Source organism: Rhinichthys klamathensis, unplaced genomic scaffold (genome assembly GCF_029890125.1).
Source record: "Rhinichthys klamathensis goyatoka isolate OS25496 unplaced genomic scaffold, OSU_Roscu_1.1 h1tg000097l_1, whole genome shotgun sequence".
Classification (NCBI taxonomy): domain Eukaryota; kingdom Metazoa; phylum Chordata; class Actinopteri; order Cypriniformes; family Leuciscidae; genus Rhinichthys; species Rhinichthys klamathensis.
The window spans coordinates 19,613-43,042 of NW_026606636.1; the positions used below are offsets into that span (position 1 = coordinate 19,613).

The 23,430-nt window shown below is 36.6% G+C and overlaps 1 protein-coding gene across 2 annotated transcripts in view; it reads left to right on the top strand.

Moving 5' to 3' along the window:
* The first annotated feature begins 1,149 nt into the window (after positions 1-1,149).
* LOC130086542 (gamma-aminobutyric acid receptor subunit alpha-2-like) overlaps positions 1,150-23,430 on the top strand; it is an 82,825-nt gene continuing 60,544 nt past the window's right edge. The window contains exons 1-4 of one of the 2 annotated variants that reach the window (XM_056252601.1): positions 1,150-1,493; positions 1,890-1,966; positions 7,386-7,501; positions 19,419-19,486. In XM_056252601.1, the coding sequence (XP_056108576.1) occupies positions 1,905-1,966; positions 7,386-7,501; positions 19,419-19,486 (246 nt within the window). In that variant the 5' untranslated portion in view covers positions 1,150-1,493; positions 1,890-1,904. Of the gene's footprint in view, positions 1,494-1,636; positions 1,660-1,889; positions 1,967-7,385; positions 7,502-19,418; positions 19,487-23,430 lie in introns of those variants that run through there. The other variant, XM_056252602.1, reaches the window with a different exon arrangement.

Below are 23,430 nucleotides of genomic sequence, written 5' to 3' on the forward strand. Positions count from 1 at the left end.
CTTCTGTCAGACTCTTCATATATAGAACCTTAGGGGTTCCCATCATGGGATCATTTTATGGATATCATTTTAATTAGTTAATTTTGTTTTAATTATTTGTTCATTTTAATTACATTTTATGACTTAAACTGCTAATGAGCATACTTTATCACAAAAGAAAAAAAAAACCTGTTTAACGTGAAAGTTTTATGCAATCATTTGAAACATTTCTCTTTATATAGAACTTTTTTGCAAAAAGTGTTCTTTAAAAATTGAATCAAGAACCCTAGAGCTCTATATAGAACCCTATTGAACCCTTTTTTCTTACACTGAGTTAGTATTTATTCCTGGGATATCAGGTTTCATGATTTAATTAAGGTTAATGTTCCTATTTGCATATTTACAAGGTTTAAACCATTGATTGGACAAGCACAGTAAACAACCGTTTTTAATAACCGCTTTCCATCTGTGAAGATGTTTATCATTCTATTCAACGCTGTTTGTAAACGCAGTGCATTAAGTTTCTGCAGCTATGCAAAATGCATTATTATTTATGAGGCGAACGTTGTTTATGTTTAGGATTGGTTTAGCACAGCATTGTTTAAGGGTATTCTATTTGTTTGTTTTTGTTCAAATAAATCAAGAATATTGCAACTTATCTTGACAGCCAGTGATCACCATGTATTTCCGTAAAGGCAGCTTTGTAATTTTGATAATAACTCTGTTTGTGTTCCATATATGAGAACAATCTGTGGAAGAAGGTGTGACTTGCAGGTGTGATTTCTGCCACAAAGCTTAAGAACATTGCTACAAAGTGTTTTACAAACATTTTTGCCTACATGCAATTCAATGGAAAACAACTGTAAAGATTCATTACAATTTCTTCTTTTTCACAGACAAATAATAGGCTTCCGGTTTACAGGTGTGGAACAACAAGTGTGTGAGTAAATAATCACAGCATTTGTATTATATACTAATGTATGCAAAAACGTAATACTACAAATAAATATACACCATCACACAACATGTGTGATATTTGGGCTTTGTGATGTGATGTGTGCACGAGAGCGTGCGCGAGCAATCAGCACCCTAATGTAACTGCCTTTAGGACCCAGTTCTTTGTCTGTCTCTTTCTTTAGTTATCCCCCTCTTTTCTTTCTTTCAAGAGAAAAATAAATAAATAGTGAGCAGTATGAGATTCAGTAAAGAAGATCTGAGATCACGGGGCGTCAAGGCGCGTCGGTGCGTTAGTTAAAGAGAGAGAGAGTGAGTGAGATAGAGAGGGAGAGAGAGAGATAGAGAGAGAGAGGTGTGGTGGAGGATCAGACCCTCATTCGCATCTGATATTATAGTGAATTATTATGGGAATTCGTTAAGGCTCGTTCCCGATCCACGTGCGCACTTTTAAATAACACTCGTGATCCGGTTTCATCGGCTGGCAATAAACTTTCACTTCTCGGTTTTTATTTATCAGCGTTTATTTATAAGGACAGAACAGATCTGGTGGATCACAGGTGGGTGTCCTTTCCATAGAGTACTTCACCGTTCTGGATTTTGTGTTTCTGGCCATGTGTGGAAATGATCAACCATATGTTGCCATTTACATGGAGGTTATCATCACCACAGCGCGAGTCGTGGACACTTGGTCGTGGTTTTCTCATCTTGTGAATTGAAATGTTTGTAAGAGATATTGATATTCATGTCATGAATTTTTACACGCTGTAAATAGTATTAATGAAATGTCTGGGATCCATCATCTAAGCTCAGCAGGTGGATCGTATGGACCTGTGTGCGCTTATGGACCAACTTAACCCGTCATTTTAGTTTGTGTGATCGGCAGTATTTTACTGAAACAAACCTCAGTTTCTTCACTGATTTATGGATTCAGTCTTTTGTCTTCTTATACACAGGTTTGAGTGGCAGAAATGAGGGAGAGGTTCGCGCTTCATCTTCTCATCTTCGTGTTGACGCTGTTTTGGCACACCAGGTAGGACTGACAGTCTTGGTTTCGCTCTTTAAATGGGCTCGGGGACGTTGTGCATTATAATACATCAAAATAATATCTATATCCTTCGTTTGACCACGTTTCTGGTATATGGGATTGACACGAAGCCTCTTGTGTCCGTGCGTAACTGGAGACTTTTACGCGGCGCACGACTCCGGTGGTCACCAAAAGAAAGCGCTCCTCTAACAAAGACTGACAAAGACATGTTTGTTTGATGAGACATTAATTAATGCAAGTTTAATTCATGCAGCCAGGTTTGGTTGTTGGAAAGCCTTCGAGAAATCATCGAACTGTGTACATGATCGTGGATGAATCCTCTAGGTGGTGCAGAACAGCGTGTGTGGAACCGCGAGGAGCGCTTTCCCATTCTGGGGACGAACTACATGTGCATAGGCTGATTTATTTTAATTTTTTTAATTAGCTTTTAAAGATAAAAGAATTAACCCAGTCAAGCCTTTACATTCTAATTATGCATAATCCTATTAATATTAAACATCTTATTAAACATATCAAATGTCACTTGTTTTTGTAATCGTGATCCCAGTGGTTGGTAATTGCCATATCCATTTGTCAAAAGGTAGAATATTTAATAAAAATACATTTATATGAACATGTTTTTGTCTATGCTAGGTACAGTGGTACATTAAATTCCAAGGGGGGGACAAATCTTTTGTAATATTTTATTAGTTTTTATTGAGTTATTTTCAAATACTGTATAGTAATATGTTTTGTTTGTGAATTACACTTAATAGACTAATCATCTGATCCCTCATTTCAGGCCTTTTCATAATAATGAAAAATGTCAAACATACAATTTCATAAATGAACGGTCTCTTATAGCAAGAAAATTTCCTTTTCTGATGCTAACGTGACATAAAACATTGGAAATGTTATGCATTGTCTGACATTCCCGATGTTTTGGAAAGTTTGGCATAGTTCAAAATCAAAAATGGAAAATCAATATTGTAAAATCCAACCAGAACACGGTCATTTACACCTGTTGTATCTCCCTTTGAGTGTATAACAGCAGTGTGTGTGTGTTTTGGGGAAGCCAGTGAGTGTTTTTGGTCTAAATGTTGCTTGTTTTAATCCTACTAATCAAACAATAATTAACCTTGATTTTGTTGCAAACCCATGATTAAATGGTGACCACATGGATTATAATTACTCTGATCATTCTGTACACATTCAGCTCAGGTTCATTGTTGATTTAGTTTGAACTTATTATGATGTCCTGTTATCTTTTTATTCACATTAAAACATTGAAACAGACCCCTCTCCTGGGAGTGAACACGGTCACATCATGCCATACCAATCAATAATCCAATATCATATAAATCTAGATAATAAATGTGATAAGCAACCCCATCCTCCTGCTTGTGTCATAAAGTCGATTCATGAAATATGCTTAACTGGGTTCCACGAGCAGTGAATAACTGTGGAATCGGGACGGGATCAGATAAACCTCCCCCTAATCTGGGTCACGCCTGATGTGCCCTGCGAAAGGAGCACAAAGGGGAGGTTTGTCCTCCAACCGATGAGGAACCTCAAGAGTTGGTATTATATTGAAATCCCTTCAGGTTTCTTGTGCTTTACGCTCACTCAAATGCTAACATTATGACCGGCTTCAAAGCCATGTGATTAGCTCATATTAAATACTTTTGATGGATGTCAGGCCTGTATAGGAATTAGCTACAAATTTGCCCTATAATGAGCCGAGGTATCATCCCGTGGCAGAGAACAGAAATTATACATATGGTGATTTGCCAGCTGAACTACTTTGGATTGTTTTGGACGGAAATCCCGTTTAGAGCGACTTGCACAGTCATGTTCGTTTACAATCTATGGCTCTGTTCCAAAACCTAGTGAGCTTCCTCGCTGCTGCCTACATGGACAACAACTTCATTAGCTCGACAGCTCGACTCACGAGTCATGGTTGATTCCAATAAAGTTTGGCATTAGGATGTTTTTAAACTAAAGATGAGATACTCTAAAAAGCATAGCGTACACAATAGTAAATTTGAACTTTTTCCCCGCCAGCGTTTTTTTTTAAAGTTGCCAGCCACTGCATGCATTTTTGATAATTTTCACCAAAATTTCATGGCCAAGAGAATATTTTGTTGTATGAATATCTCAACATGCAATATATAAAAAGAAAGAACAGACCCTTTGCTTAAAAAAAAGCCTCATATTATTTTACGATCAACACTTGAATGTGGGTAAGTTTCATAAATAAAAGCAACATTTTGAGCAAAAAGCGGAGAAAAACACGTTTTTGTTAAAGACTACATCCAGATCAGGTTCAGAACAATGATCAAAACACAGATGGAGTAGATCGAGTCCATCAACACCCCTAAAGCTTCACAGTCCTGTAGCTCGTCCTGGGTCAATATTTCATTCAGTGACATTAGGCAGTTTTGATTTATATGCTGTTTAATGTTGGTGATCACATTATTTTAGATATGCATATGATTACATATGATATCACTTGTTTCTGCATCTTCTTCACATGTGTTTTGATCAGGATATGCAGTAACCTGACTCCGCCAGATGGATTTGCTCCGCATATCCATCTGGAAACCTTCCGTTGAAGTAGTTTTGGTAAGGGGCGAAAATACTGGTTAGCTGATTGGCCTATGTTGGTGATAGACGGGCCAAATCAACCAATCAGATCAACGAAGCATATGACGTACTAACAGAGCGTATCTTTTCCTCTGAGAAAAGCCTCCAGAGCAGTGTTTTGCTCTTCTTTCAGTGAAGAAATACTCTGTAATTCCGATAAAACTTGCTCGATAGCCACGCTGATGCTAGTTTCATCCGCTGAAGCCGACATGTTCTTTAGACTGAACTGACGCGCTTCTCGTTGCGTTACACCTCAACCCGCCTCAAAGCCAACGCTGATTGGACGTTCGTTTGGTGAACTGCTCCCAAATTTTCTTTAACGGAAAGTATCCAGACTGATCTGCGAGTGAAACCTTGAAAGCTCGCGAGATCAGGATGGTCTCACGAGGCTAGATATGCAGTGCTCTTTCAGAAGATGTGTAATAGTGCCCCCTACCGTATAACAGTGAAAACATGGAAAGCCGGAAACTTCTGTCAATGGCGGGGAAAGAGTTAATTAGATTGCATTGATACTTTTTTTCAAATATTTAAAGTGTATTAAACTGTTCACGTCATTTCGTAATTACTGTAATAATGAGATTTCAACTTGTAAAAAGCATTCACGTCCTCATAGAGCTCGTAATTACAACTTGTAAACTGGGAATTTTCTGAGAGCTCCGACTCGTACCATGTGACCAAAAAACCACCTGACCACTGCATATTAATTTAGGTGTTAATAGTGTTGCCATAGAAACATACAGTCCGAGGATGTGAATGCGAACAGCTCAGAGTAGAAAGTGACGTGTTGTCAAATCGAATTTACGGTAATTACTTCATGGCTTGAACGCAGCATTATATACTTGGGAAGAATGGTGTAAAAATTGCTAGTGAATTTCACAAACAAAAAAAATCACAAGTAATACTCACATACCTACATACCTATAGGCTTTGGAACAGAGAGAGTGTGTTCTTACATTTATAGGGGTTTAACAGTCAGCTAGAAAACCGATCAAGTTGCCGCACATAATGCATGCATGATTGCTTATGCTAATTAAGCCAATTATGCTTAAGTATGTTAATTATATTCCCAGGCTGCGTTTCACATAAAATTTCTTGTAAGTAAAACATGTGGAACAGAGTGAAAGATCTAATAGCATCAGAGCGGTGTTGTGGTGTTACAACCATCCCAGAAAAGAGGTTACTTTTCCATAAGTAGCAATGTTGTCTGACAAAACACTTGCTTTTTTATGTTTCATTGTATTGTGCACAAGCAAACCAAGGCAGTAATCAAAGCCATCTCCTAGAATAGTTCGCTTTCTGCCATGCATTTAAAAGGCCTATTCATTTCAGCAGTGCTGTTTGTTTAGACGTGTCAGTTCAAAGAAGTTGTATACGAATATAGTGTCATCACATACAAGAGTGCCTGCCTGTCATTTTATCTATGTACTGTATGTACAGTGTAACCAAAATTATTGTCTGAAGGGGATATTTGTTTTTAATGACGCTATAAGTATGTATGTATATATATATATATATATATATATATATATATATATATGTATATGTGTATATATATATATATATATATATATATATATATATATATATATATATATTAAATGTGAAGGAAAAATAAAACTAACTTAATTAAGGTATTTAACTGACGAAATTATTTGGTATTAAAATACAGTTTACAGGTTTTATTTTACTATGCACTATAATAGAAAAACAGAAGGCTCACAAACATTGACTAAAGCATTATCAGTTATTAATATTTAGTTGGTTTTCTCTTGTTTTTGCATGTTCATAATTTCTTTGTATGACAGCCTGGCCAAAAAATATGTCAGCACAATTATGTTTCATTTTATTTATTTATAAAAAATAAAAAAAATATTTTATTTTGTAACATAAATATTTTTTTTAATGATGTTGTTTAAAATTATAACTTTGATTGTTTAATTAATAAGTGGTTGAAAAACATTACTCACAAAAGTCAAAATTACATTCATTCATTCATTCATTCAAATAAATAAATATTCTGTTAAAGGATATAGTTTATTATAAGCTTTTGATTCATTGCTTTATTATGAGGTGGTTAAAAGTAATTACTTATAAAACAATTCAATTGCCTGCATTTTGTTTGTTTATGTATTTAGTTGGTTTGTTAGTTAGTTAGTTAGTTAGTTAGTTAGTTAGTTAGTTAGTACAATAATTATTTGTTAATGTTGTCTTTCATTATGCTTTTGATTCAGTGTTTTATTAGCTCTATTCAGTGTAGCTGAAGCTACAGGGCGTGATTTCTGCTGAACATTTTTTGGGGAAAAATCACGCCATAATGTAAATGTACTATATGTTTATATAGGTGGCTGGCATATTAATTGATATCCTCATGGTTTTTGTATAAAAAAAAAAATAGTTTCATTATACAACCTGATTGTTATCTACAACATCTTGCTTCTTTAAATAAATTGTACTGCATCTTACTACTTTTTAAAGTCTAGCTTAAGCATAATGCTGTTTTCAAACAGCTTTCCCAAGTCTGCATGATTTAAAATGTAATTTGAATCCAGTACAATGATTCTCAGAACATTTAAGCTGTAACTTGGAGCATGTGAAACTAAGATAATTAAAGTCCTAAAAGACGTCAGGAGCATTTTGAAGATCAGGTAATTCCTCAAACCAGCCAGCCAGTAGTTTCATTGCCTTCATTTTTCCATATATTTAAAGTCTTTCCCATCCCGCTCATGATGAGACAGTCAAGTTCCCACGTACTCTTGACGTTCACGCTTTTGTCTTATAGGTCAGTGTCTGCAGATGCCACAACAGATGCCTTCAAAAACAACATCACACTCTTCACACGCATCCTGGACCGCCTGCTGGACGGCTACGACAACCGGCTGAGACCCGGGCTCGGAGGTGAGTTATAGAGTCTGAACTAAACGGCTTGCTTTTGATATCCAGTTAAAGATGTAAGATGCCATAAGGACCAGATATGAAGGCTAAAATGATCCTTGCTCTTCTCCAGAGTCGAGTTTATCTTTCCTCAAGCATCACTACGTCTGTAGAGTAATGGGTTTGAACAAAGCTTGGCACTAACTCTTTACCCTTGAGTGCATTTGCATCTAGTATATCTCTAGCAGTTTCATCAGTGTAGTTAGTTTGTGTCTGAAGTTATGATGATGAAGCCAGGAGCACATTATGGTGCTTACGGTGACAACAGAAGTGCATTAGCCCGGATTAAAGAGAGATACCGAGCACCTGTTTTTATTGATTTGTGTGGTAATGTACATTGTGCTATTATGAAGCAGCTCTCCATTGGCTGACATAAAATACATTTTTCAAATGTTTTGTCACTGCTTAAGTGTCACTGACATTTTTCCATTAGCAGATTAGTTTAGCTAACAAAGGCTGTAACAGCATGCAGGATTTCACTGAACCTTATGGATTTGTCTGTCGCTGTAGTTGTACATCATTTAATAGGCGTAGAAGGACCGTGAGCTCACAGCAGTGTCACAGAAAAGAAAAATCAGGAACGAGTATCTCAGTAGTTTCTCCTAGAACAGGGGTATTCAATTAAAGATGTCCGGTCTCTATATTTCCTTCCCAGGACAGGTCCGGACTGTACTTTTTTTTTTTGGAACAGTTGGATTTCCATCGGGGGCAGCCGTAATACTTTGTAAAAAAAAATAAAAAATTCTGAAACACTCAAAATAGTCGTCAAAGATGAGAATCTTGGGCCCCGAGAGCCAAAGCAGTGACGAGAGAATTTTCACCAATATTTACCAAAAAAAAGCTAATATTTCTCTCAACTGGATATGAATACAGTATAAAAAGGTAATATCAGATGTTGTATAAGGATTTTTATTTATTTTACATTTAGACATCTTGTGTATGGCACATAGAAGGCCTTGGGACTGATAAAGCTTTACCTCTTAAGAAAAGTATGGACCATTTTAATATTTTGCACAAAGTAATAAACTACTAAGAACAAACAATCTAATAATAATATTAATAATCTAATAATCAAAAATCTCATCATAAGCACAAAACAAAAGTAACTATAGTAATTTCAAAGTTTTTTGTCTTACCATGTCATCTGTAAATTATTTCCCAAATGGTAACATTGTTTATTATAAAGCGCGTCTCACTCTAGTTAAAAATATTAGAGGATGCAGCGCTGAACGATCATTACTATAAATGCCCCTGAGCGCTTGTGGTGTGAACCGCTCCGTTGTTTTGACACGCTGGTCACTTTAAACTGTAGAAACGGTCAAATGGAGGAATTATGTCCCGCGGTCCGCCAGTTGGATACCACTGTCCTAGACATTAGTGAAAATAAATCAATACTTTTGTAGAAGCTTGTTTTTTTTTTTTTTTGAGAAAAACACCCCATAATCTTGCCTGATCTAGGGTTTTAGAAGAGATGCCTCAAACTGTGTTTAGATGTTACCAAAGTCTGATGTCAATATGGTCTCAATATGAACTCAAACATTTCTCATCAAATTCTTCCAAGTCTACATGATCTGAGCTACTATCCACCTTCTTGAACAGATACATTTACTAGTGGTTGGGATTCTGATTCATCCCAGTAGTTTGGTTAATTGAAATAATTTCATTTATTTTAATCATTTGATTCATTTGAATCACTATAGGCTCATTCGAGATTTGCACAATCGGTTCAAAACCAATTCCGGTGATCACCAAAAGATGCATGCTGGTTAGAAATGTGTCCAAGTGTGGTTCAACTTGCTCTGATGTCATACTGACGTATGCAAAAAAAATGTGCCAGATGGCGCAGTCGGGCGCATATGCTTTCCCCCCCACTGCGCTGACAAAAGGCATGATGGGAAACGACTTTCTGACGACACAGCTTAATGCTCATTGGTTTAATCAACCGTGATGTTTTACTCTCTTCTAAAATGTTTGATTTAAACACTGACAGTGTGATCTCTATATGGGACAGATGATTATTGACATTTAAAAAAAAAAATACATGGATGGAAAACATGTCTTTATAGGGGGAATTAAATAACTGGTACTTTGGGTGTCTTGTTCATCATATTTGTTTTCATATAAAAGCAACCGAATTTAAATTATATTTAATATATCACAACAAAGCACTGCCCATCTTTTTTTCACTCCTCCCCAGACTGTACTCGTCTATTTTTGGCATTTGGTATCTCAAATGAGCCTACTTTATTCAATTGAATCACTTGATTAATTTGAATCATTTGATTTGGTGCACCAAAATGATTCGTTCAACTAATAAAACTAGACATTTTGAATGCCACTTACTTCTCAGGGCTACATGAGAGAGAGGAGACAGTTTTGAGAATGTATGTTCAATTACTTCCTCGGGAAAAATGTAGCTTCCGTCAAACTACTGAAAAATGTAGTTTAGTTAGTAGCATCAATCATTTTACTCTTCCCCAACACTGTTGATACCTAAATGAAGCATAGCTGAGAATGCCATTAAATGTCATGAGCAAGAAAAGAGCAACTTCTGGGCAATAAAGTATTCTTCTAGGCAGGTACGTTTCTTCTCGATATTGTGATTAGAGCCGAAAGGAAGTTCACGCTGCTCTTAGCATATTAAAGATCCAGCTGCTATAAAACTTACCAGCCGCGGACACTTTAGTGATGATACGAGAGCTTGAAAAGACAAAGCAGAATGAATAAGTAATAATATTTCAGCCGCTCAAAGACAAGGAGCATATTTTCAGGATAGTGGAGGGCTGAATCTTTTCATCTCTTCACATCCTTTGAACCATTTTTAACAGCACGGCTGAATGAGCTGTTTATACTCGACACGTGTTGAATCTCAATTCTCTTCTGCTCTTCTCAGCTCTGCTCTCTCGCAGAGAGACCTTGAAGTTGTCCTCCGTCACTGTTTTTACTGTGTTCTTACTGTATTTTTGTATATTTGTGTTTTAGCTGAGTGCATGGCATGGCCTTAAAGAAAGCACAAACTGTATGGGAGCGCTAATTTGGCTATTTATGGAAATGTTTGTTCAAATGTGTTGGTTTTATCCGTTCTATTTATTGTATTTATTGACTTGTTTTAACTCTTGCTCTTAATCATCTTTTATACAGTATTTATTAATCATGATGAAGCAAGAGTGTTTTTTTTTAATGGTATGCTCCAATTAGCAAGCAGGAAAGTGTGTTTTTAATGGGGAACTATTATGCCTGTTTTACAAGATGCAGAGGTGGACAAAGTACACAATTTCCTTACTTGGGTCTGAGTGAAAGTACAGATACTACTGGTCAAATATTAAATTTGTAAATTATTGTAAAGACAGATTTTTACTCAAGTAAAAGTACAGAAGTACTCGTTTTTGAAAGTACTTAAGTATCAAAAGTAAAAAGTAAATGTCAATGCATTGTTTTATTATTGTTGCATTGTTGTATGTAATACTTACAGTACATCTGAATCTATGCCTGCGTACCTACCCTCATATCAATATCAAATTTTCATATTTCTAGAACACAGTTCCAGTAGTGGGATTGAATGTGAGATTGAATTGCACTCAATAACGTCCACAATGGTTTCGGACAACCCAAATGGCTGTTCCCTCTAAAAGTGCCCTATTTAAAGTTTTTTGGCTTTTAGTATGAATATGTAAGCCTTAATGTTATCTATAAGCTAGTGTGCTCCAAAACAATGATAAAATTCGCATTTAGAAGACCAAACCCAACGCTGAAAATGAAAATCAGGTTGATGTCAGAATCCAACGTCAGATTGACGTTAATCTCCAACGTTGGACAGACGTTGTATTGTGGTTGAAAATGAAAATCGTGTTAACGTCAGAAACCAACATCACTCGTCCGACGTCTGTCCGACGTTGGATGTTGACGTCTATCTGACGTTCGGGTTCTGACATCAACCTGACTTTCATTTCCAACCAAAACGCAACCCCTGCAACCAAAATCATCATTTACATTACTACTTACTTACTACTTTCTACTCGAGGACCTTGACAGAAATGTAGTGCAGTAAAAAGTACAATATTTGTCTTTCAAATGTAGTGAAGTTAAAGTAAAAAGTTTCCAGAAAAAAAAAAACTCAAGTAAAGTTCAGATATGTGTTTTTAAGAACAGTACTCAAGTAAATGTACTTTGTTACTGTTCACCTCTGACAAGATATAATATAAGTCTCAGGTGTCCCCAGAATGTGTCTGTGAAGTTTCAGCTCCAAATAGCCCACAGATAATTTATTATACCATGTAGTAAATGCATTTTTGAGTGGAAGGAAAAACATTTATTTCTCTGAACCATATTTATTTGCACATTTTGCACATCCACTTTAATAAACACCTTTTTGGACGCCAACATCGCTCCTGTGTTTACATCTTGGTGTGATTTTCCTTGTGGCCGCCCTGTTCCCCTTCACATCTCGGCTCGGTTTTAACCCATGAACTTTCACCCCAGGCTAGGCCAGACCGGCTCATTAATCCTGGGATCAAAGGCTGGGTCTGGGTTGCCTGTTCATGTGAACCGAGTGAACAGTCTTGCGTCATTAGTGAGATGACGCTCGATGCTAGAGGTCACTCGTTCACGGTCTTGTGGGTTTCTACCAGCATCCTGTCAACATTTCATCAAAAAGTCAATAATCAAATCAATGACTTTTCAAAATTACTTTAGCTAGTCACATGTTTTGCAAACCTTAGGGTTTCTCAGAACATTTTGATAGCATCTCTCTACTATAGTGGTGTTGCAGTAACAGTCAGGTTGTAGGGCACTGTGTAAAAAACAACACAAAAAATCCCACTAATTTAACATAAATGCTTTAGTTCAGCTGCTGCCTTAACATTTTAAGTAATCAAATTGGCTGTACAAGTCTCTCTTTTCTTTAAAAATGTCTAGCATAGTTGAATCTTGTACAGCTTAAAAAAATGTATTTGAAATTGGTAAAAATATTTTGATGAGTTAAAAGTAATGGAAAAACATGTTGTCATGACTTATTATTCAATTCAGTTCAATTCAAATTTATTTGTATAGCGCTTTTCGCAATACATATTGTTTCAAAGCAGCTTTACAGAAAGTGCATTTCAGAAATGTACATAGAAAAAATACAGTTAGTTAATCATGTGTTAATTTAGGGCATAACATATCGCTGAGTCGCCCCTTCACAGGCGTTTAGTCGTCTCATCACAGGTGTTGGGGACTCTGAAGTCTTCGTGAGAGGCTGGATACAAACTGGAGCTGACGAACGCTATTTACCTCGGGACTAGCGTCCCGAGATAACAGCAGAAAAGCAGATGGGAAATAATTAGCATAGCTGCTGTTCATAATATTAATGCATTCGATCTGATTCAACGGTAGTATAAAAGGTAAGCATTATGTGAATGCTTGGCTAAAGAGATGTGTCTTTAAGGTAGTTTTAAACTCGGATAGCGAGTCTGAGCCTCGAACAATATCAGGAGGGCTATTCCAGAGTTTAGGAGCTAAATGTGAGAACGCCCTCCCTCCTTTAGTGGACTTATAGATATAGATATTGATATGATATTATTTTGTGATTTGTTAGTTTGAGTCACTTTATTCATATAAATCATTTGAACAAATTCTCTTAATTTTAATGAATTATACTTTATGTGAGAAAAGAATATAAAACACTTTACAATAATTTGTTAATGTTGGTTAATGCATTAACTAACAATAAATAACAATGATCAATACATGTGTTAATCTCAACTTTTACTAATACATTTATAAGATCAAATGTTGCATATGTTAACGTTGGTTAATGCACTCTGAACTACAGTAACAGGGACATTTTTACTAACAACAATAGCAAATGTTAAAGGGTTCACTTTGAAATACATTTTTGGTATGTTTTAGCTTACCTCAAGGGCATCCAAGATGTAGGTGTCTTTGTTTCCGCAGTAGTTTCAATTTTGATATTTTTAGGTCAAACCGTTCTTGTCTGTCAGTCATATAATGCAGGTCTATGGTCACCACCTCAAAGAGCATGCACAGAGAAGTCCAAATTAAACATGATTTAATGACTCGTAAATGTAAGTACACATTGATGGCCTAAGACACGAAACGAGCGGTTTGTGTGAGAAAACGAACAGTATTTATATCGTTTTTACCTCTTGTAAACACAGCCACGTCCAAGTGATCTGAGGGCGCCGGCGCTTCGGTCTGTGCAAGCGCCGGAAAGCACCGGAAGTGATCTATCGCGCATGTACGTCACTCATACAATTGTTTTATTTTTTAAATTGTTTTCTTTTATGACGGTTTATAAGCGCTCCTGGATAAGCGCAAATTAGTACCATTTTAATTAGCCGTCTTACCTACAATCTCTGTTCTGTGTAAACAATGAGTGACGTACACGCCGGCGCTTGCACAGACCGAAGCGCCGGCGCCCTCAGATCACTTGGACGTGGCTGTGTTTACAAGAGGTAAAAACGATATAAATACTGTTCGTTTCCTCACACAAACCGCTCGTTTCGTGTCTTAGGCCATAAATGTGTACTTACATTTACGAGTCATTAAATCATGTTTAATTTGGACTTCTCTGTGCATGCTCTTTGAGGTGGTGACCATAGACCTGCATTATATGACTGACAGACAAGAACGGTTTGACCTAAAAATATAAAAATTGAAACTACTGCGGAAACAAAGACACCTACATCTTGGATGCCCTTGAGGTAAGCCAAAACATACCAAAAATTCATTTCAAAGTGAACTATCCCTTTAATAAATGCTGTAAAAACATACAATTGTTCATTGTTAGTTCATGTTACTTAATACATTAACTAATGTTAACAAATTAAACTTGTAAAGTGTTTTCCGAAATATTTATTAGCATATTTGCTTGTTCATGTTAAGTAATTTAATTTCAAAATAATGTTGTGATGGTCTCTTTTTAAATTACTCCACTGATGTTTGTCATCTTTTAAATCACCTGATTTGTTTTTGTGTACAACGGTTAATCCAGTGAAACATGTACTTGTTTATGTAAAAAATGTTTTTTTTTTTTTTTTTGTCCACCGCTACGCCAATCCGTTCACAGCACCAAGACTCTGGGGAAAACAGTCAGAGCGGTCGATGTACTCTACTCATCATTCCTCAGGCCAAACTCCCACAACCCCCCTGTTCCTCCATCCAATACGGCAGTCAGTCAATCTATCTCAGAATGGCTGAAGGTGTTGTTATTCCATTCATGTTTATGGCTTATTAACTTTTGTGAGCGAATCAAAGAGCATCTCTGGCTTTGTGTAGAGGAGTTTAACGCTGTTGGAATGAGGATATAATGACCTCATAAATGGAACATTTAGAAGGTGCATAAACGAAACTTGGATAATCATTTTGTCCTCAAGAGGCTATTGATTTAGTTCAAGGTGAATTTATGGTGTTGTTATTGCCATTGCGAGTGTTTTCATGCATGTTGTTAGAATGTTTGCTATTTCTGATTCAAGGTTTATATAAAGATTGAAAAGCAATAGGTAGTCTTTTTTCGCTTTCTGCTGCAAACAATCACAGACAGCATCACAAAATGAATCATTCACTGTCTGGTCAGTAAACAAAAGACATTTAAGCTCTGTTCCAAAACCTAGTGAGCGCCCTACAGTACATACATAGGCAGCGTTTTAAGGCTTCATTATGCTGTCTTGTAAGACTGTGGTTTTACTTCAGTGACAAGATTTTTTATTGGTCATAAATTGATTATACACAATGCAGTACAAAAAAAAATGTTAATCATAAAAAGGTGAAACAGTGAAATACAAAATGAAATATTTAGGGATGTGGTGTAATCTAGTGGATGGATGCGTGCAGGACATCTTAACCAGGGTCCAAAATTAACATTCACCAAGTTTATGAAAACAGTGATACTCGCAAGTTGACCGATAACGAGTGAAGCACTGCACTGTGTTCATTTACATGCAAGCATTAACCATCTAAACAAATTTGTAATGAGAATCTTTCAGAAATCTGTTGTCAACAAAAGAGAAGCTTCAAGTTTCTTAGTGGGTTTACGGCAAAATAAAAGCTATATGGTTTAATGTTTGAAAGCAAGGGGAAAAAAAGTACAGCATACAGTATAGTATAGCATTATAATTTTACTGTTTTGTGAAATTATTATTAAATACTGTTTTGTTTTTGTTTGTTTTTTTACCGTACAATAGTATTATTGCAATGGTAAATAACTTTTTTTTTATTGAAATAATAATAATATATAAATAAACTGACAATAATATCTTAATTATTATAGTATTTTTGTATTATTATTATTATTATTATTATTGGATAGTCATAGTAATTGGGGAGAAAACTTGGGGAGAAATCGTTTTTGTCCTTAATGATCACACTACGGCCAACTGCATTGATTGGCCCAACAATTACATGCTGACATGACAATTTTACAGTTCTGGTTCTTAAATGTCTCTCAAACTGTGATGGTTTCTAAGCTAGCATCACATATAAACTTCGCAGAGAATGCAATCCCAGAAGAGGAGAAGAGTCAGTGTTGTTCCACTCGATGTTAATGTCTTCAAACAGTTTATTTGAAAAATGACTTGCAGTTCGTTTGAGTTTAATGTGAGACCAAATATCCACTATAAGGTTCAAATGTGGACTCTGACCAGGTCAAAACATGAGCTTGATGGACTTGATCTTTGGGCAGGAGCGTCTTGTTGAAAAATAACATCTGATTATTCCTAGATAACAACTTTCCTTCTGTAGGAAGCAAGCCATTCTGCAATATTCTCCTATTAAGCATTAAATGACTTTCCACACAGTGAAGTAGCTCACCAACACCAGCAGTTAACAATGACACTCTTCCTCCGTGCTTCACTGTGATAGAGATGCATTTATTATTATATTTATCACCAGATCTTCTAGACACCGCTCTGGAGCTTCACCAACTCGTGTTTCATTGTGATTCATCACTGCGCACAACTTTGCTGAACCACTCTGAAGCGATGGCTTTTTAAGTAGTGCATTTGCTTAAATGTAGCTAATTTCCTGACCAATAATTTGTGGTCAAGAAGATTTAAAGCTTTGTGTTTAAAAGGTATCACATTGTTAGCTTAGCAACATGCTAACACCAAACTGAAATAAATTGTGAGTCGAGTTTCCAGTGCACTTCATATTTGACGTGTGGAGCGTTCGAAATCATTCCGTTAGGTTTCCTTTCCGTTAGAATGCATCCTTAGAAGGCAGCTGCCGATGTAGACAGTAAACACCAAGGTAGTTCACTAGGATTTGGTCTCACAGGATGAATGAAAAGCTGAAGGAAGGAGAAAGAGAGAGTGAGAGTGAGAGAGAGAGAGAGAGAGAGAGAGAGAGAGAGAGAGAGAGAGAGAGAGAGAGAGGGAGAGAGAGAGAGAGAGAGAGAGGTGAAGTCAAACAAAGAGGGCATTCCCTCAGACGCTGCCCGCGTTACGAATCGCTCTGCTGCATATGTGAATAATCTCATGTATATAAGAGCACTTCTTTATAAACCTCCCCCAGTCTCATTTCAGACAGACTCTCGACCCTTCCCCCGTCCCTCTGAGACCCGGCTGAGCCACTTTACATTCACTCAGACACACAGACCGCTAACAACGCAACCGTCTAACCTCACAGAATAATGGCACCTGATAGCCATGCGCAATAGGAGCTGCGGTTTATAAAAGCTTTATTGTATGCCTTCCCAGCAGTCTTTCAGCTCAGTCACAGATTTCTCCATTTTCCCCCTTTTTATCCTTGTTGGGAAAGCGGCGTGTGGCATTGAGTAATTAGGGCAATTGTAGAGAGTGAAACAGTCATTGTTTTAAAGATGAGTAGTCTTAATTGTTAGTGGCATTACTGGACTAGCAATATTATTATTGCTTATAATTTGTATTTTATTAAAACTGCTCAGTTAATTTAGTATAAAAATCAAATAAAACATGTTTTACAATTTTAAGCTTGTCAGTGGATGAAGACAATCTCTTAAACTTATACTGAAGGAGTGACCAAGAACAGAATATCATAAAGATTTGAGGGTTTTGACTTGAATCTTATTTTATTTTATTTTTTTACAGTTCCAGGTTTGCTGTGCTTTTTTGTAGGACTGCACAATTTGGTCAAAAAAATTGTGTGATTTTATTATTAATATTACTATTATTATGCTATAATTATTTTATTATTATTATTATTATTAAATCAAATTTTTTTAATAATACGATTTCACTGTAAAATATATATTTTTAATAAATTCAATATTTTTTTTATAAATTACAATACTTATATGTCTTAAATTCTTCATATTCAAACCTTAAACCATCAAGCTTTTATTTTAGGCCTTTACATTTTATAAAAACTTTTCATTACAAATATGGAGGAAAGGTGAAATGGCAAAACTGAAAAATCATGGATCATGAGCTGCTTGCGTGTAAATGAACACAGTTCTGCGCTTCACTCTGAAACAGGCAGCTCGTTTATTTAATGAAATCGCAGCCTTTGTGGTTTGATATTTGCAATGACTAAGCCATAATGTGTTCCAATATTATTTTGATTACTCTGTATAGCAATGTACTAAAAACAACTCCCGACAACTGCATAGCAACACTATGGCAACTACCTGTTGTGATGGGCAAGTTTTATACAGACAAACAGCACTCTCAAAATTTCTAGTTTTGCATAAAAATTCAGTTTTTCTGTTTGTCTTTTTATACTTTCCCAGCAGTCTATCAATTCTCTGCAAAAACGGCATGCAAAATCTAGTCAGAGATGAATATCAATGCATTTTTTTCCCTTTTTTTTTAATCCTCGTTGGGATGGCGCCCAGACGAGCATGCAACATTGTATAATTAGGGCAATTTTAGAGACGTGAGCGAGACAGACAGAGAGAGAGTGACATTGTTTGTAAGATGAGCAGTCATTTCTTCTTGTTTGTTTGATTGCTGTTGTCATCGGGTGATTAGTCTGCATTTTCTTCAGGTTGTATTGTATTTGTGAAACAGGAGAATAAGTGAACAAAAAAACCCCAGATAGAATCTCAGAGCATCTTTCCTCTAGCTCAGAGCTGAATAAACCACCCCTACATTAGACAGCTATTAATATAACACATCTCGAAGCCCAGAACACTCGCTGCTTTTAAGCACTAAAGAACCACTGAAGAACCCCGGGCTCTCGCTTTGATCTCATGAGCTCATTTATGAGAATCTGCAATATATCATTCATTCTGATATTATCTGAATATAGGACAAAGTGCTGCTCTGCATTTGTTTGCCTTCGAAGCTCTTTTTTTTTTTGTAGATCAAAGCAGAATTTTTATTGTATCGTTGTTCAAAATCAATTATTAGGGCTCTGCTTAGTAAAACAACAGTTATGTGAGTCAGTGAAAAATGCACTTGTTTATGTGTGCATTCATGTATTTCTAAGGCTGTGTAATGTTTTGAATAGTCTGTGTAGTAGTTCTGTATATAATACTCTGTATATAATACATCGCTATCTGACTGAATGCACTTACTGTGTGCCTGTGTTGTATAGAGCAGCGAGCAGAGAAAATATCTCTAGCTCTTTTGAATGCCAGAAAGAGAGAAAAGAAAAAAGAAGACTCAGATAAAGGAGGACAAAATATGAATATATTGAAGCAGCAACAGAAAGATTTGATTACTAGCCAACCTAACACTGGGCCAGTAAATGCAAGCACATTTACCCCCTGCCTAATGCACACTTTCATCTCAAGGGCTGGAGAGAGAAAAATGCTCTTTCTGGTGTGAAACTGTAAAGAAAATGTGAAATTCACCATCCATTTCTGCGGTTTTATAAAGATGCCCCTTTCAAGGTAGATGAGACAGGGCTGTCGCTGTTGCATTCTGGGAAAATAACACCGGTCATTTTGATGTTTCTCCAGATCGAGTTACCACAGTGAAGACCGACATCTACGTCACCAGTTTTGGCCCTGTTTCAGACACCGATATGGTGAGTGGAATTCATTATTTTGCATTTGTTTGTCAGAAGCGGTTGAATAGCATCACTGTCAGCCTTTTGGACCAGCACTTCGCAGGTTTTTCGAGCCAAGAACCACCTACCTAGACATAAAGAGACCGTCTGGCACAACCACAGATTGTTTACCTGTATAGGGGCTTGTGGATCTGAAATTATTTACAGCACAACAAAAGATTGGGGTGCAACGAAGTACATACAGGCGTTCAAATGTTTGGGGTCAGAAAGATTTTGTAATGCTTTTGACAAAGTCTCTTCTGCTCACCAAGGCTGCATTTATTTCATCAGAAAACACAATAAAAAAGTGAAATATTATTCCGATTTAATATACCTATTTTCAATTTGAATATATTTTAAAATGTAATTTATTCCTGTGATTCAAAGCTGAATTTTCAGCATCATTACTCCAGTCTTCAGTGTCACATGATCCTTCAGAAATCATTCTAATATGATGATTTGCTGGTCAAGAAACCTTTTATGATTATTATCAATGTTGAAGGGCTCCTATTATGCTTTCCCACTTTTTCAACTTTAGTTAGTGTGTAATGTTGCTGTTTGAGCATTAAAAAAGATCTGCAAGGTTACAAAGCTCAAAGTCCATTCCAAAGGGAGATATTTTATTTAACAGAATCCCCTTTTCAAGAACTACAACGAACGGCTCGTTTGGACTACAACGAGATTTTTTTGGGATCTTATGAAGTCACAATGTTACTCATTTAAATAATCCCCGCCCACGGAATATGCAAAAAAGGGGGCGAGGCCTGGATGAGCGGCATTAGAGAAGACAGTGTTGTCGCTATATCAAAGAGACGCTGTTTATTTCACAACATTTCCAAAACTCATTTGTTTGACCTTCCTAAGACTGATGAACATAGAGTGGTTATAATTTATTTCAAACACTGTTCCTTAACATTATAACCCCAACGTTTATCTGTGCGCTGCACATTTTATGGAGAACAGCTTGTTTTCTGTTGCTTTTGTAAGACTGTTTACCGCTCCTTATGAAAATTAACCATGATTTTGTGATCGATTACTGTTTGTATTACCTTAGTTTTCCGACAAATATCACGATTAAAATTGGTGGATAACATCGTATCTATAATGTATAAGACAATTACAAAAAAACATACCACTCTGAAAGATCCTGTGAAATCCATGCTTGCAAAGTCTGTGCATGAAATCCGTTCTGCATGATCCTCCTGTTTGTTAACAGTTTACATTGTCAGGGTCTGAATCGGGCTCGAAATGCTTTGAAATTGACGCCATCCTCAATATTACACTAGAGAAGAACTCGCTGTTATGGAGGGGTGGGACATTTCCCGAACACGAGCCAAGCACTGCCAATCACAACAAATTGGGCCAGTTAACCAATCACAGCACATTTCGTATTTCGGAAGGAAGGGTTTCATCGAAATCAGCGTGTTCGAGCCAGATAGGGGAGAAAGGAGCTGTAATAATGTAAAATATGTGCAAAATAATGTTGTTTTTGAACAATTAAGCATGAAAACATATTCTAGTACACCCCAAAAACAAAATCAAGAATTCATAAAATGGCATAATGGGACCCCTTTAAAAACAGTTGTGCTGCTTAATATTCATTTGGAAAGGATGATTAAAAAAAACCTCCAGGATTCTTTGATGAATAGAAAGGAACAGCATTTATTTGAAATATAAACCTTTTGTAACATTATAAATGTCTTCACAGTCACTTTTGAACAATTGAATGCATACTTGCTTAATAAAAAGTAGTGTACCTCAATCGTCTGTTCAAATGGTTAAAATGAGTAAACTTAAAACCGTGTGGTCCGAATTTCCATTTAGAAAAAAGTGAAAAGAAAGAGCCTTAAACTAGCTTTTCTATGTAGTAAATTATTGTGTCTGGCTGTGACAACATGCAATTATATTTAGTAATTAAATTTTAAAATAATAATAATAAATTAATAAAATGATTAGGAGCCAGCCACTGAGATTGGAGCTATTTGTGTATGCATCAGACCATCCATAGGCAAGCCATCTGAGGTTTAGCCTGCTTTATGTCTAGCGATGACTCATAATGTAGCTCAAACAGTAGAGCATGGCCAGGTCGTGGGTTTGATTTCCAGAGAATGCACCTTGAATGCAATGCAAGTCTCTTTGCATGAAAGCATCTGCCAAATACATAAATGTGAATAACACAACAGCTGATCGTTCTTTTATCTAACTATTGCCTACAGATGGGCGCCATCTGTACAGGTGTCGGTTTTTGAACAGTGCCACTGCTAATGCATTTATGTCCACACATATCAATCTGTGACAGCGAGCTCTGTTTGGATCCGTGTGGGGAAGCGGTCAGTGCTCAATAACCAGTGGTCCATGGTGACCCGGATGAGTTTCATATCCGACGGAACCGAGGCAGGAAATGAAAGGCTTTGTCACCTGACTGCATCCGTGACTCTGAATTAGTGCCTGTGACTCTGCTGACTCACACCGTCGCTCTGACACTTCTCAATGGATTCATAATGGAGTTTTTTTTTCTGAGAAGAGAAAATATGACTCATGTAAGCTGCGTTGAATATGAAGCATGTTAGTTGTGCGCTAACAATGCGCTCTGATTGTTCTCGCACGTGATTGTACGTTACACGCATTCTTAACAGCCCACCCTGGAGCTTCAAATGAACTTTAATCGAAAGCCATTAAATTAAATGAACCTTTGATTCAGCTGCAAACAAACTAACAAAGCAAATGAACAATCGATTCATGCAGCTGCACTAGTCTGGCTTGGCTTGCTCATGCTGTCCATTGCAGAAATGTACCTGTAAAATATCACAGTAGTGTTTAGGTCAGTGATGTAATGCTCATTTTTTGTTATTAGGTAGGCTAGGCAATTTTCGGAGCAGCTAGCAATAGCAAGTTAGCTTTGAAAGCATGAGATCCCACCAGGGTTCTCAAGTCTCACGCATTGGCCGTGAGACACACGCAATTCAACCAGTTCACACGCTCACACGCCATACCGTGTATTTCTCACGCTGAAAAGTTAACGCCAACCAAGTTGTCCTGCAAGCTTTATTTATAATGTTGTATACGAGGCGCAGGCACACAAAGTGAAGTTTCCTGCCGCCAGCACGTATCTCTCGGCCAGATTGCGTTCGTTAGGCAACATAGACGCGCGAACACACGGAAGAACATTCTCGGCCACCGTACGTTCGTTACTATAGTAACCAACAACATCGCGCGAACACACATCGTGATGGAGAAGGGAAGAAAGCTCGTCTAACATTTTTAGACTAGAACATTTAATATATAGCCCATCGTGTACATTTTTATTGATGCAGTCAAAAACTCTACAACTTTGCAACCAGGCCAGAAGCTTTGGCTCAGTTTGGCTAGCTTACATTACCTGAACTATAAGGGAAATGTTATGGTATGGGACGGAATGAAGATGTATTTCTTCATTTTATTTTAAATTATATATTATAATTTATAATATATATAATTTAGTGCTCTGTGTAATATTTTATATGCTGTCAAAACATACATTAATAATTGCCATTGCATTTGTATTTTTCAAAGATGTCAGGGAAAAAGCAAAAAGATATTTGTGTATACACACACACACACACACACACACACACACACAAACACATTAATACTCTAATATGTCCATTTGTTCACAATGTCCCAGACCACACAATCAATCATTATACCATTTCGACTAGACACATTCAAAACGCAAAAAGATTTGTTTTTCCAAACTGTTTGGAGCAATCTGTTTTTTTTTTTTTTTTGTATCTTTGTAATTTTGAAATATAACATTAAAGAGTAGAATATTTGATGTGATGAATTGCTCTGTCATTTATCAGATTTACCAATTGTTATAATTTCAATTTGTGCTGGTTAATTATGAACAATGGGTAAAATTGGGGGGCGGGGATGGGCAGGGG